The 14703-nt window shown below is 39.0% G+C and overlaps 1 protein-coding gene across 1 annotated transcript in view; it reads left to right on the forward strand.

Moving 5' to 3' along the window:
• The first annotated feature begins 2030 nt into the window (after nt 1-2030).
• The window catches only part of LOC102234020 (CUGBP Elav-like family member 1), an 86403-nt gene continuing 73730 nt past the window's right edge, over nt 2031-14703 (forward strand). The window contains exons 1-2 of the mRNA XM_023332729.1: nt 2031-2209; nt 3154-3236. Coding sequence (XP_023188497.1) covers nt 2083-2209; nt 3154-3236 — 210 coding nt within the window. The 5' untranslated portion in view covers nt 2031-2082. The remainder of the gene's footprint in view (nt 2210-3153; nt 3237-14703) is intronic.

Below are 14703 nucleotides of genomic sequence, written 5' to 3' on the forward strand. Positions count from 1 at the left end.
ATCAAAGAAAACTAAATGGAAATGAATGAAGAACAAATGCAAGAATAAACTAAGAAACTAAATTAAATACAGAGGAATAAGCGGGTATGACGACCTTTCGAGCAATAATTAATCCAGAGGACTATATGGCAAGAATAAACAAACAAACAAAACAGATATAATCCATGTTCGTGTCTCCTATTTGTATGGCATTAAAAGGATCTTGAACTTTTGTTTTTCCACTGAAAGCTCTGTTGCTGTTATGCCATGGGGGTGACATTTTATGGATGATACTCTGATGTCCCATTCTCCTGAATGCAGCACAGAGTTGCTCCACCACAGAAACTCAGAGAAACACTGAAGAGAAGGAGAGTTATGATTAATATAGTTTCAGTTATACCCATGTTTTAATGTTGCAGAGCACTGTTGTTTTGCAAATAGACCAAAGTTTAAACTGGCATTGCTGCAGTAACGTGCGGTCAGAGGAAGCAGGTGAGGCAGAGCCTGTCATCATGGAAAAGTAATATATAATGATAAAATAATTTATATAGCTATTTTCACCCTGTCGTTTGTACTATAAAGTACCTATTTTTCATTTAGCTTAACCAATTCTGCATTTTCCCATTCAAATGCTCAGAAGCGAAGCCGGTGAGGCAGCAGCAAGTTGAGCCTCACCTTGGATTGCACAACCTCTCACTAACTGCACTGGCTGCCATTCTATGAGAGCATGCTCCTCCTGTCTATACGTCACCAGTAAAATGGTTTAAAAACATTTAATATATGAACTGATTTTCCATAATTTAGCTTATGTATATAATGTACATTGTTTTTTTTTGTCACCAATTGTATGTGTATCATGATTCGTGTGTTGAGGAGCGATCATAACGGCAGAGAGCAGATTTGAGGAGAGGCAGGCAGTTCTCTTGCCTCATGGCAGGGGGCGATCATGATCCCAGACATTGTGACTCCACAACTGCAGAGTAAGAGACAGTAACAGCGAGCTAGACATGCAGTAAAGTCAAGTGGTTTTCTCCTCTTACCAGAGCAATCACTTATTAATAATCACAAAATAAACATTAAGCCTAAAACCATACTGCTGCAACAGACTGAATGTTCTGCTCTTTGTGTGGGAAATATATGAGCGTTTTTTGGGGGGGCGGGGTTGTACTGTTGTTGTCAGTTACTATAGCAATGAGTCTGCACGTAGCTGTGCTGATACAGAGGGCGAGAAAGAAGTGGTTTTGAGTTGTACTTTAATGGTTTATCCCTTTGCTGTGGAGCACAACACGAAATTAACAATACCTAATAACAACTTGGAAAGGGACAACTTGTGTCTTGGTTACTGAAGCTGGTTCCTCCCAGGAACCATCTGCTTTTAAGTCATAATTTTGAGGAAAAAGGTCAGTATTCTGAGATAAATAGCTTAGAATTCTGAGATTAGTCACATTTTTTTCAATGCCTGTAATCCTCTTTGTTATTGAGTTATAGTGACAGATCTATTTATTCACAAAACACAGCAACTTCCTCTGAGAAGTTTGAGCACAAACATAATTTAAAGAATGTTTCTATTTACATTACCCAACTTTAAAAAATTGCACTGGGTTTATTGTGAAATTACTGGTATTCAAGTTCAAGCTCTAACTAATTCTTCTAACTAAGAATGCAGTTACATTCTTAGTCACAAGGTATCACTGTTGGCTCCAAAACATGAGTGTTAAGAACTAGAGAATTTTTGCAAGAGAATTGTAACATAAGGCCTTGGCGACATTCGGCCTTATGCCAATAGAAAGTCATTAGTTAACTTCACAGCAAAAGGGTATTAAATTATGAATTAAAATCTATCATTTTTATAATGAATGATGAAGAAATTTACCTTTCAAATTGTATACAATAAAGGCTCCTGGATAAAATAAACATCATGCTAATTTGAGTTGCAATGAAACAACTACTACATAAATTATATACTGAACACACACTTCCCAAGTATAGTTGCAAGCATTCATATACTTTTTTTGTCTGTCTAATTGTATTTGTGCCTAAAGCAGGAAGAAGATAAATGGATCTCTGGATCATCCAGATCAACCAGATATTGATGCTATTAAGATGTTTGTGGGACAAATCCCACGGTCATGGTCTGAAGAGCAGCTTCGTGAACTGTTTGAACCCTTTGGATCAGTCTACGAGATTAATATTTTACGAGACCGGAGCCAAAACCCACCACAGAGCAAAGGTCACCATGCAAACATATACATGCATGCATGTACACATACACATAAAATTAATGTTTTGTGTATATTGCAGAGCACACTGAATCTTTTAACAGGATTTCTGTCTGGTTGGTTGACTGTCAATTCAAGTGAAACATTTTAAAACCCATAAATTCAAATTCTTAGAATTGTCATTACTGCCTTTAACAAAGAAATATGAGAGCAATAGCCATAAAGCTAAATCTTCTGCATATCAATTATGACAAATGAGATAAATAAGAGCGGCTGCCTCTAGAGAATTCATATTCAAAAATGTTTTATTGATTCCATCAGGAAATGTTGTTTTAACTCATACAAATTCTTCAGAGTTATTGGAGATGGGGGTGGCTGTATTACAGCAAATTTGAAGAAGTCTCTAACTCCAGACATTCTGTTTTTCTAAGACAATTTCATGAAGAGGATGGTCAGGGTTGTTATGAATTTTTTTGATTTTATGTAAAATTCTTCTTTGATTCATCATCTCAAGAAGGTTCCACAAGAGTCCCCAGAACTGAACCGCCTTCTTTATTAGTTGTTTTTATTACCCTAGATCTGATTCTGCTTCCTCAACATAAGACAGCAGAAAAGATGACACTCAACAGAGGGTTTATAGAAGATCTGCAGCATCTTGCTGCAAACCTTAATGGATCTTAGCTTCCTTAAGAAGTACAAGTACATCCTTATTTATTTACTTATTAATTTAAGGGCTCTTAAGTTTTGGTTGATAGACAAAAAGTGCCTTTTGAAAATATCTTTAAGTAAGTCCTAAAATACGTTTTATTAAGCCCATATTAATGTGTTGAAAATTTTGTTTAATGATCTCTCATAATATAATAATACAAAAGAAAATTCACATTTTACTCATCAGTCAACATTACACTTCAAGACTGATTCTGAGACTTGTTTTAACACTTTTATTTTTTGGCAGGTTGTTGTTTTGTAACATATTATACTCGTAAATCAGCCTTGGAAGCACAGAATTCTCTACACAACCTGAAGATCCTGCCTGGGGTACGTGATAACCTATTTATTTGCTCTAAATGTAAACTGCTCAAAAAATGCCATTTCTTGTAACGGTTTCATTAATTTATTAATATAACACAGTAACAGCACAGTTGAAAGTGGATTGGAGCAAGGGTGCATCTAAAGTTGCAGGATTTTAGAACTCAAGGACTCGACTTGGGCACCCCGATATTTCTGTTGAATTTTATGAAGTAGGTTGAAAAGCTCTGGCTGCAATTCAAGGTTAAGTCAAATGTGGATTTCAAAAGTTGGACATCACCCACAAATCAAAAGATCTTCTGTAAAAATCAAGTGCATTATTTTCAGTCTTCTCAGATTCAACTGGCTCAATATTGCTGTATGAAATTCAGGATCCAAACATTCAGTGTAAAAAAGGAAAGGTTACTTCAGGTCGCGGACATGGATCCCAGATTCCAACAGCCAACCTATCCAGTTACTCTTTGTTTGTCATGTGTTTCATAGTCACGTGATGTTACGCTTCAAACTTGTGTGATGGTGCTTACATTGAATGAAAACTATCACCAAGGTGTTTTTGGAAACGAAGCTGACAACATTGCCGGAAGCCACGTATGATTGTGGTTGCGAGAAGACAGAAAAGTTTGGAAGTGAACTTTTCATGATCTATGCAATTAAAGTCAGAATTTGGCATTTATGGATTTAGAAAGAAGTGATTGGAATAGTGTGGACTGTAGTGAAGAGAAAGAGATGGGTGGTCAAAATGAAGGGAGAGTGGGTAAAGGTGAGGAAGGGTGAAGCAGAGTCCTACTAAAAGAAAGGAAAAAAGACAGGTGAGGAAAGTACAGAAGGAACTGAAATTGAAGATATTGAGGAAAGATCAGAAGAATCTAAAAGTCCACCTATGAATGTTATAGTAAGATTTGATGAAGAAGAAGAAGAAAAGAAGATTGATCCATTTATGTCAACAAAAGCACTTAAAGCGCAAGTTGTAGAAATTAAACATGCTAAGATATTCAGAGACGGAAATCTTCTGATTGGCTGTCATGTGGAAGTTCAGGTGGGAAAAGCGGACAAACTTGGGTGAGTGTGTAAAGTCTAAGTTAGAAGAGTTGTAAGAGTAGGTGAAAAGAAAATAATGAAATAAAAGGAATTATTACAGGAGTACCTTTAAGTGTAAATGTAAAACAATTGGTTGAGAATTTAAAGCAAAGAAATAGAGGTAAAAGGTGCAAGAAGACTGATAAAAAGGTCCAGAGAAAGTTTAACAGAGACAGAAGAGTTTGAAACAAAAGAAGTGACAAATGAGGTTTTCTTTGGCTTGATAAGATTTAGTGTTAGCTAATTTGTGCCTAAACCAGTGAGATGTTTCAACTGTCAGGAATTTGGCTATGTTGCAAAAAATGTGTTAAGGAAAAAAGATGTGCCCGATGTTCTGGAGATCATGAATATGGAAAATGTGGAGTTGGAGTAAAACCAAAGTACTGTAGTTGCACACCAGGGTTAAATCAGTTATATACTTTGTTTTTAGGGTATGTCCTGATCAAGGGCTGAAAAACTTGGAAGTTGCACAACTCACACTTACGGTTCATGGGAATGGAGGAGCATCTTCATATCTGGAAAGTGTTAATCAAAGATATCACGTCCCCCTCCACTTCACGTAGAGGGGGACTAATATTCATAGAATACCCTAATATTCATAGAATATGAATATTAGTATTCATATACTAATTGTTCTTTGCACATCGGAAGTAGTGCATCTAGGATCCGCTTGGGCCCAGCGTCTCCTGGCTCTATAAGCTGTTTGCTCCATCGTGCCAAAGGGGGCAAGAGGGAAGGAGCTGGTGGAGTGGAGTTGAAGCTGGCTTGAAGCTGAGCTGCCTTCTCCGCCCAGCTATGCTTTTCAGGCTGGCTCTTGCCTGTCTTGCCTGCCCACCCCAACTTTGCTTTGCTTTGTTTTCTTGTCTTTTCTTTTTGTGTGTCTCCCTGCCCAGACCACCTGCTTTTGGCAATGCCAACAGCTTGGAATCATTGTTTTGTGGTTGTTGTGATTGTTGTCAAGTGTGGAGCAATGTTGGGTCGTGTGCAGCTTTGGGCCCCGGGTAGGCATAGATGTCCTTCTCCTTTTGCTTAATCTTTTTTGTTATTTTTGTAGTGTTTAGTGTTAACTGTGCTTGCACAGTTGTCTCTGCAGCACTTCTGTGGGATTTTAGTGGGGTGGTTCGTATAGATTTCCTTACTTGCCCGGTGGTTTAATCTGCATAACAACCCACCGCCAAGAGGCATGAAGACTACAGATCAGCTGCTTGTTAGGTAAATTTGGATAGGCAGATAAGTTAGCGGGGTACTTTGGTCTGCCTTTGTGCACGCGAATCAGCGCTTTATCCTAACTGTTTATTGTTGTGGTGTTTTGTCAGGAGCAGGTATGACTTCTCTTTCTGAATTTTTTGATTCTCCCTCAGAAGAGTTTTTGAATGATTGCACAAAAGAGCCATTGTTTGAAATGGGTAAGCGCTATGGTGTGGAAATTGATGACTGCCGTTCTAAGGAGAATGTGAAGTCTATTTTGGTTGCAAATCTGTATGGAATCTGTTCGTGAAGCGACCAATTAGTGAATCTAGTGCACCGCCTATTACTTTACCACCCAGTTTGACGTATGAGCAACATAAAGAGCTACTGCTGTTGCAGTTTGAGCATGAAAAATTCAGAAAAGCCCACCTCAAAGCAGAACAAACAAGGTTGGAAATTGAACGAACAAAGTTAACTGTTAGAGTTACTCTAACATCTGCGAGAGTGGAGGAGATCCAACTCCTCTACCCTTGCAAACCAAATCCAAGGGATTATTCTTCCTTTAATAGATTTGGGTTCTATGCTAAATTTTAAAATGAGCAGGTTTCTTGTGCACCTGTTGTGGATAACAGTGCACTGCAGGACTGTTGGACTTGGCAGATGTAGCCAAATGACACTGGGTTAGATCTCAACTCCACGATTGTTAACATGGCACAGAACTCAGTGGTGATTCTCTGCTCTTTGTTGAATCAGAGGTGGTGTTCTCAGCCAGCACTTCTGGACTATGTGTAGACTCTAATGTAGACTCAATGGTTGTCTTAGATCAGCGGTGTCAAACTCCAGTCCTCAAGGGCTGGTGACCTGCAACTTTTAGATGTGCCTCTGCTGCACCACACCTGAATAGAATAATTAGATCATTAGCAAGGCTCTGGAGAACTTATCTACACAAGGAGGAGATAATTAAGCCATTTCATTCCAGTGTTTTGTACCTGTGGCACATCTAAAAACTGCAGGATACCGGCCCTTGAGTCCTCAAGGACTGCCTCAAGGGCCATACAGAACTCACTGGAGTCAACCTCCAGTGAGTTTGACTCCTGTCTCTTAGATGCTGTGGCTGCAAGATATGTAAATGGTCCTCCGTCTTCTATCTGTGTCAAATCCTCACTCGCCATGGGGCAACATTTCAGTTTTGTATGAGCACAGCAAATGATCAATGTGTGTAGTGTGCATCACACCATCATTGATGAGGTAGATTACTGGTCCAAAGCGTTTCAGTGGTTGCCTTTAATCATCTCTCCTTTCCCCCAAGGACATTTCTGACATACACCCGTTCTCCTGGTAGCAGGTGCCGTAATTTTGCAGCCGTCTTTGTCATGGTATCTTTTGTATTTTCTTCAACAGCTCTCTCAACTGGTTTTGAGCAGGATAAGCCTACTTCTCAACTGACTCTTCAAAAACAACTCTGATGGTGCAACTCCATTCACTGTATGTGGTGTGCTTCTGTACATCAGCAGGACATTTGCCAGCTTGCTTGTCTTGCACTTACATGGTTAATTACTGAGTCTTATCCGCTAGAACTTGCTTCCTAAGTGCTTACTGTCTGCACCAATTGTTCTGGTGCACCATTTGACACTGGGTGATACATTGGCACCAGAGTTTGTTTTATGCTGTTCCTTTTCAGCATAAAACACTGCTCGTACACTGCTTGAATTCAGTGTACAAAGTTATGGGTCCCTATTTTCCATTATGTGGGATATGACCACTCCAGCTGGAGATGGGCACCAGCAACCCTCCCGACCCCACTAGGGACAAGGGTGTTCGAAAATGGATGGATGGGATATGACCACCCCCATGAAATAGAAAGACACATCACATGCTAACCTCAATAGTTTTGTTGCATCGTATTGTACTACAGCCTTGCTTTGTAGCAGCAGTCCTTTTGATTTTTCAAAGGCCTCTTCACATTCAGACGTCCACTTCCACAGACTCTTTTTCTTCAGTAAAGTGTACATAGGTTGTAACAGCATAGACTGATTTTTCATGAACATTCCATAATAGTTCGACAGTCCAATATATGAACGCAGTTCAGTTTCATTTTTGGGACAGGGAGCATTTATGATTATTTCCTTCTTTTGGTCAGTAGGATGGAGGCCTTCATTTTCCGCAATGTGCTCTAAATACTCCACTCTGCCTTCCATGAATTTACACGTGGACTGTTTCACTCTTACCCCATATCTTTCCAGGTAACCCAACACTTCATCCAGCTTTCTCAGATGTTCCTCTCTGGAGCCTGCTGTGATCAGGATGTCGTCCAAAAAGCATGTTACATGGTCTAGTCTTTGTAAGATCTGGTCCATGACACCGTGAAAGATCAGCAGCACACTGAAAACTCCATATGACAGGCAGCTATAAGCATACAGTCCTCGGTGTGCGTTTACAGTTAGATATTTTTCTGAGTCTTTATCCAATTGTAACTGCTGATAGGCATGTGACAAGTCCAATTTGGTGAACAGTTGTCCTCCAGACAGTGTAGCAAACAAATCTTCAGTGTTTAGTAATGGGTATACTTAATCTTCTACATTCTGGTTAATTGTAATTTTATCACAATTTTGATTTGTGGGGATCCATTAGGAAACTTTAGGATCCCCGCATTAGGATCCTAACATTAGGATAACCTTCATACACTAAGGTTATTGGTACTTTCATTCGAACAAGGGTGCAAAGGCCTACCCATTTTAGGGGCAATGTGTTGATTAAAATGTCATCACCACACATCCAGTAGCTGTCTGCCACTGGATATGTCTGATCACCTAGAAAAAATAGTGGGGGAATAGCCCTAGTAACATTTTCAGTTTTCTTATGTAAATTCTGGCTTTTGATACCATATAGGTTTTGTAACAAATAGTGGTGTTACGTTAGCATGTTTAAACCAAGATAAAACCCAAGTAACATTACATTGAACTGTTTTATTTCCTACATGTATTCCTCCATCATTCTCAAATCCTCCATTTGCAAAACATTCATACTCTGCATCATAATCTACCTCATAATTCACTGGAGGATCGCATTGTGTCGTGGTCATATTAAAGTCAGCACAAACAGATTCATATCTCCATCCTGCCCATTTATCTAAATAAAGGTGTGAATTACGTGAGGCGTATAATAATCTGCAATTCATACCACACATTGGTACTGTAAAGAAAGATACTACATCAAGTACTGGAATAAATTTACCTTCCTTACAGCTTTGTCGTAGTCTAATTGCACACTCTTTAGACATGTATTTTTCTGGAATTACAATTGATGCTGCTCCAGGAGCAACAGAACAAACTATGCAGTCATTTTGTGTTAATTCTCTTGCAGTATACCAGGACCAGGTATACCATGTATTCTGAATTGCTCTTTGCCAAAGTGGATCTCCTCTTGGTCGAAAAGAGGTCCGGTGAACATCTAGAAGTTTATGCATGGCTCTTGGAATTACTTTGTTGTCCTGTCTTTCCTTCTAAAATGTATCTAGACCTCCATGGTATTCATGACAACCTTCTTTTTCAGAACATCCATATTTATTTGAAATTGACATATTAGCCACTTGGTTTTGCGCAGGTCTCGTTTGAATAAAATCCAAATTTTCACTACTGTTGATCATTTAATTCGTTTCGATTATTTTATTAGCGTTTGTTGGTGTGGTAATTTGTTTTAGTGTTGTAGGTGTCACAGTTTGCCCTTTTTTAGTAACTGTGTTTTTATCTGAATTTTTTGGTGTTGTAAGATCTTAAGAGGGTGTTGTCATGTTAATTAAAGTTGTTGATTTAGTAACTAATTTTTCAATTGGGGTGGTTTTTGTAGGTGCTTGGGTGGCCAAGGCTTTCGTTGTTAATTTCAATTGAGCTTCTTCTGCAATAGACCCTTTTCACAGTGACGTCAGACAATGGCCGCCATAACTCAAAACTGGGTATCTTTACTTCCGGTGTGATTTTGCCTTGGGAACCAAGCTGAAAACTTCCCGCATTCTCATAATCGTAAGGATATAATAAAAGGTAAGTTTAATAATAACAGCATTTAAGTGTTAGATAGCTGTTACTAATCATTGTAAATTCACCATTCTCTATCTGTGTATAAAATAAACAGCCTCCGATCGGAGAGTAAACCACCTAGCAGCAGCTTTAGCCACATTTAGGAAAAATATACTCTCTGTCAGCGCTGTAACGTTTAGAGGTTCACTTTCTGTGTTTTATAAAACAGTGTTTACGTGCTAGATAACCGTTATAAGTCATTGTCAATTTACCATTCTCCAACTGTATTCAAAGGAACCAGCTTCCGATCATGAGTAAACCAGCTAGCAGCAGCTTTAGCCACAGTTAGGAAACATATACACCGCCGCCTGTCAGTGATGTAACGTTTAGAGGTTCATTTTCTGTATTAATGGAAAATAAAAACAAGACAAAAGCCACAAATAACAGTTGGGCTTGACGATATTTCTGTTTTTCCAGCAACAAAATGCGCATCTCCATGCACTGTTCATGTTTCTGTCACTGCTAACTGTCACAGAGTCTCTCCCAAAGACGCAAAGAAGGAATAAAAATAAATACACAAGAAAATATTAATGTGCAATGATTTGGATAAATAACTTTAATCTGATTACTGGATTTGAAATACGAACTCGTTAGATTATTCGTTACCGAAAAAGTGGTCCGATTAAAGGCATTACAAAGCAGCGGCGGCACCGGACATCTCTGCTTATAACAAACAAATCCCTATTTTATGGGATGAGTGGCAACTCCAGTCTATAATTTAATAATCTGATCAAGATTAGAGCCTAAAACGTTATAGTTCAAAAACAGTAAAAAGTTCTGGTTAAGGAACAGTTATGTCACGTAGTTAGCTAGCTAACAAAATTCACTAATGCTAAGCTAACGGTTACGCAAAACAAAAATACCTACCTTCATAGTCAAACAGGTATTGTTCGGTGAAGAATTTGTAGCCTTTGTCTAATTTAGATTTTTTTGTCAGAGAGAACTGGTTTGCAAATCGTGATATATCTTCAAATCTTATTTTAGGCAAATGTTTTAGAGACTGTGTAAACTCCATGCTCCGGTGATCTGTCTGATCAACATATGCTGTCAGATTTATACATCTCTCTCTCTCTCTCTCTCTCTCTCTCTCTCTCTCTCTCTCTCTCTCTCTCTATATATATATATATATATATATATATATATATATATATATATATATATGACATATATATATATATGAAATAGACAACTTTATCATTACTTACTATGTACACCGGAACTAAGGATACACAGCTTCGAGTCAAAACGGAAGTTGTGTGACGTCATGTGAAAAGGGTCTATTGCTATAAGAGATGCAGGTGTGATAACTTTAAGTGCTTTATTTATTTGTGGATTTCCTTCATCATCTTTAATCTCTGCATTAGGTTTTATGGCTGTATGAGCTTCAATGGTAACAGTTTTGAGTGTATTAACAGTGATGATTGACTTAACAGTTGTAATTGGTATAGTAGTAATGGGTTTGTTAGTGAAGCTATAGAGTGTTAAACAGTTACTTACCTCTGTGTCTACCTTTGGTAAACTCCAGATCACCTTAGTCTCTTCCATTTCACCGTTGGCAGCTGTTCCAATTTTATTTCATATGATTTATCTACTCGAAAAGCTAAAACATCTGCTTCAATCGTACAACCACAAGTTGTTTTTGTGACTTTTAAGTTACATTTTGTGTCTTTTTGATCCGTTATTAATACATTATTCCCTAAATTCATAAACCATCTACACATCTCGCGACGATCATCTCCTAACACTATTCTTGAGATAATTATTTGCCTTCCTAGCATGTTGTCACCCACATCATCAGTAGAAATATGTATTTTAACTCTGCCGTTCATCATTTCAACAGTACCTGTTTTCTTTGTGTCTTTTACTCGTTCTAAATCACCTTTACCTGTTACTGAATTATTTGTGTCAGGGTTTATCTGTCATGTGGTGCGGTGGTGAGGCAGAGGCAACAGACCCAGGTCGAGATGAATTGATAGTTTTTTTAATGAAAATAAAAGTCCAAGAGACCAGGCAGCACAAAGGAGCGCAGGGCAGATGCTCACAACTGGAGACACAGGCAGACTCAACAAACACGACACGACAAGCGACGAGGACCCAACAAAACACAGAGACACAAGTGAGACTAAATACACAGGAGGTAATTAAGGAACGAGAAACACCTGGGAGTAATCAAAGGGAGACAGGACAACACAGAGACTCAGAGACACAGGAAACTCAAAATAAACACACAGAAAAACACGGAACATGACATTATCATGTAATGTTTAAAATCATTGTCTTTACTCCACTGTCTTCCTATTTTTACTTCTATGTCAAATCCGTCATTTCTAATGTACATAATGATTGAACATTGATCCGTGATATAGCTGTTCCTCTGTTTTGTAATAGCCTTGCTACACAGTTGTCAGTTAGCATAGCTCACATCGGTTTCATACTCTGTTTCTAACTTTGTTTGAAATTCAGTCTCTGTTAAACTTGCTGTCCATTTCCATTCTAAGTGCACATTTCTAGTTTTACAAATTAGTTTCTTGGAAACATCTAAGTTGACATTTGCTGGAAAGAACACTGGCAAGTACTTGTCTGGAATTTTAGAAGTTGTGTGGTACTTATCTTTTTCATTGGAGATGGATCTTTTCACAAGAGCAGTCGTCTCTATGTCACCGTTTGTCCCCCCTGGAGGCTGTCCTTGAGTGAATGTTCTGTCATTCTGGTTCGTCGTGGTCGGTTTGTCCCGTGGTGTTGGCTGTAGATTGCATGAGTTCGTCTATGTTGTCGCCGCTGTTGAATGGCTCATCACCTCTGTCAACATCCACAGTTGGACAGTTATCAGTCTCACTGCTGCGAGGCTTCTGCTCATTTTCCTTGTCAAATTCAAGTTTAAATCTGTCTTTATTTTGAACTTTAGTGCAATGAGTCAAATGATGCCAAGTGATACTTCCTACTACTTGGACAGCCGTTGGGATTGCTCTTTTGACTTCATAAGGTCCTTCCCATCGGGCCTTCATGCCATCTGCGTCTGTACACCTTGATGTACACCAAATCGCCTGGCTTCACCAGTGGTTCCAACACTGCCGACTCTGGATTTTTCCTGCAAATCGATAGCTCTATGGATAGCAGTTAGTTGTTCAACATAGTCTTTCAACTCAGTTTGCAACTGCTCAAGGGGAGGTCCTTTAAAAGGTAACCTCCATTGCGGCACAGGCATCGGTCTGCCAGTTAGCATTTCATGCGGGGTTAAATGCATGCTTCTGTGCATGCATTAGTGCTTGCACATTAGTGTGCAAGCACTAATGAGCTTTGCCACTAGCTCATTAGTGCTAGTGGCAAAGCATCTACCCAGTTTAGTTTAGTTGATGCACAAATCTTTAGTAGTTTTGCCTTTAAAGTAGATTTAATGCGTTCTACCAACCCTTGACTTTGAGGACGGTAAACTGAGCCAAAACGCTGTTTGATTTGTAGCTTTTGCAAAATGCCTTTAACGACTTTTTGTACAAAAGCTGAGCCATTGTCTGAACTGATTTCAGATGGTATTCCAAATCTTGGAATCACTTCTCTTGTCAAAAATTTGATAACTGTAAAAGTTTTTGATGGTACTGCTTTGACCCATCGACTGAAACGATCAATTATCACCAACATGTACCTTTTACCTTGAACTGGTTTGAGCATGTCTACATAATCTATCACCAGGTGTTTGAAAGGTCCTTCAGGAACTGGAATGTGTCCAATACATGGTTTTATGCCTTTTCGAGTATTGTTTTCGGCACATATTTCACACTGGCTTAGAATTTCATCCACCATGTCTTGTCCCCCCAACTGTTTTGTACTTTAAAATGCAGTTTGTGCTTGTCATTGTGACAAACCCTAAAAAAGAAAAAATCTTGCCTCTGTTAATCTGGAGACCAGAAACCTTATTTTTTCAATTTTTCCAAGACTTTTCCTCGGGCACAGTGGTCTAAGCCGTGAGCTTCTGAGACCAGTAATGTTAATAACGCTACAGGTGCCATCAGTAGGCCTTGGTTAGACCTCCATAAGCCGTTTTCACTCATCGTAGCACCTCTGCGCACCGAAAGGTCGCGTTCACTGCTACTTGCTTGTTGCTGCATCAAAATTGCATCTTCTGGTGTTAAAGCTGGCTCTAAGGCTACTACAGGTGCCAAGATGGCCATTTGGCTCCTGGATGCCATTTTTGCCGATTCATCTGCCATGTTATCTCTTATTACAATGTCATTACCTTTGCGATGTGCTTGACATTTGATCACTGCCAGCTTCGAAGGAAGCATCATGGTGGCAATCATTTCTTTCAATTGTGCTTTGTGTTGTACTGGGGTTCCGTCTGCTCTTTTGAAACCTCTTTGCTTCCATATTGCCGCAAATAAAAAACAAACGCCGTGGGCGTAAGCAGAATCAGTGAACACATTTGCGGACTTTGATTTAGCCATTTTACAGGCTTTAGTTAATGCTTTAAGTTCTGCAAGCTGTGCAGAACATGGTTGGTCACATTTTTCAGCTTTGACGGTTATAATATTTTTACTTATTTGCTGTACCACTGCAAAACCTGCGTGGTTTCCAAGGTGGTCTCTGAAACATGACCCGTCAACAAAGTATGTGACTTCTGCGTCAGGCAATGGTGTAGACTCCAAATCAGGTCTGAGTCTAGTGTATTTCATTGTTTCTGCTACACACTCATGTGGTTCTCCGTCACAATCCAAAGGAATCACATTTGCTGGATTGTTGGTGATGCATCTTTGAATTGTTATGTCTGGATATGTCAAAAGTAGCATGTATTGCAAACTTCTTGCCTGTGTTACAACAAATTTTCCTAGATTTATTAACTCTGTGATTTTGTGGTGAGTTAATATTGTTACTGGATAACCCATTGTAATGGTTGAAGCTTTTTCATAGGCATGGTAGACTGCTGCTAGCCCTTGATAGCCTGGTGGCCAGCCCTGTGCTACATTGTCCAATTTTGTGCTGTAATAAGCAATTGGTTGTTTTTTCCGACCTGTACATGTGTCTTACATCAAAACTGCTGTGACATACATGTCTTTTTTGTTTGCAACATATAGGTAAAATGGTTTATCATAGTTGGGAACTGCTAGTGCTGGGGCAGTCTGCATTTCACATTTTAGAGTTTCAAA

This window comes from Xiphophorus maculatus, chromosome 4 (assembly GCF_002775205.1).
Source record: "Xiphophorus maculatus strain JP 163 A chromosome 4, X_maculatus-5.0-male, whole genome shotgun sequence".
In the NCBI taxonomy this organism is placed as follows: Eukaryota; Metazoa; Chordata; class Actinopteri; order Cyprinodontiformes; family Poeciliidae; genus Xiphophorus; species Xiphophorus maculatus.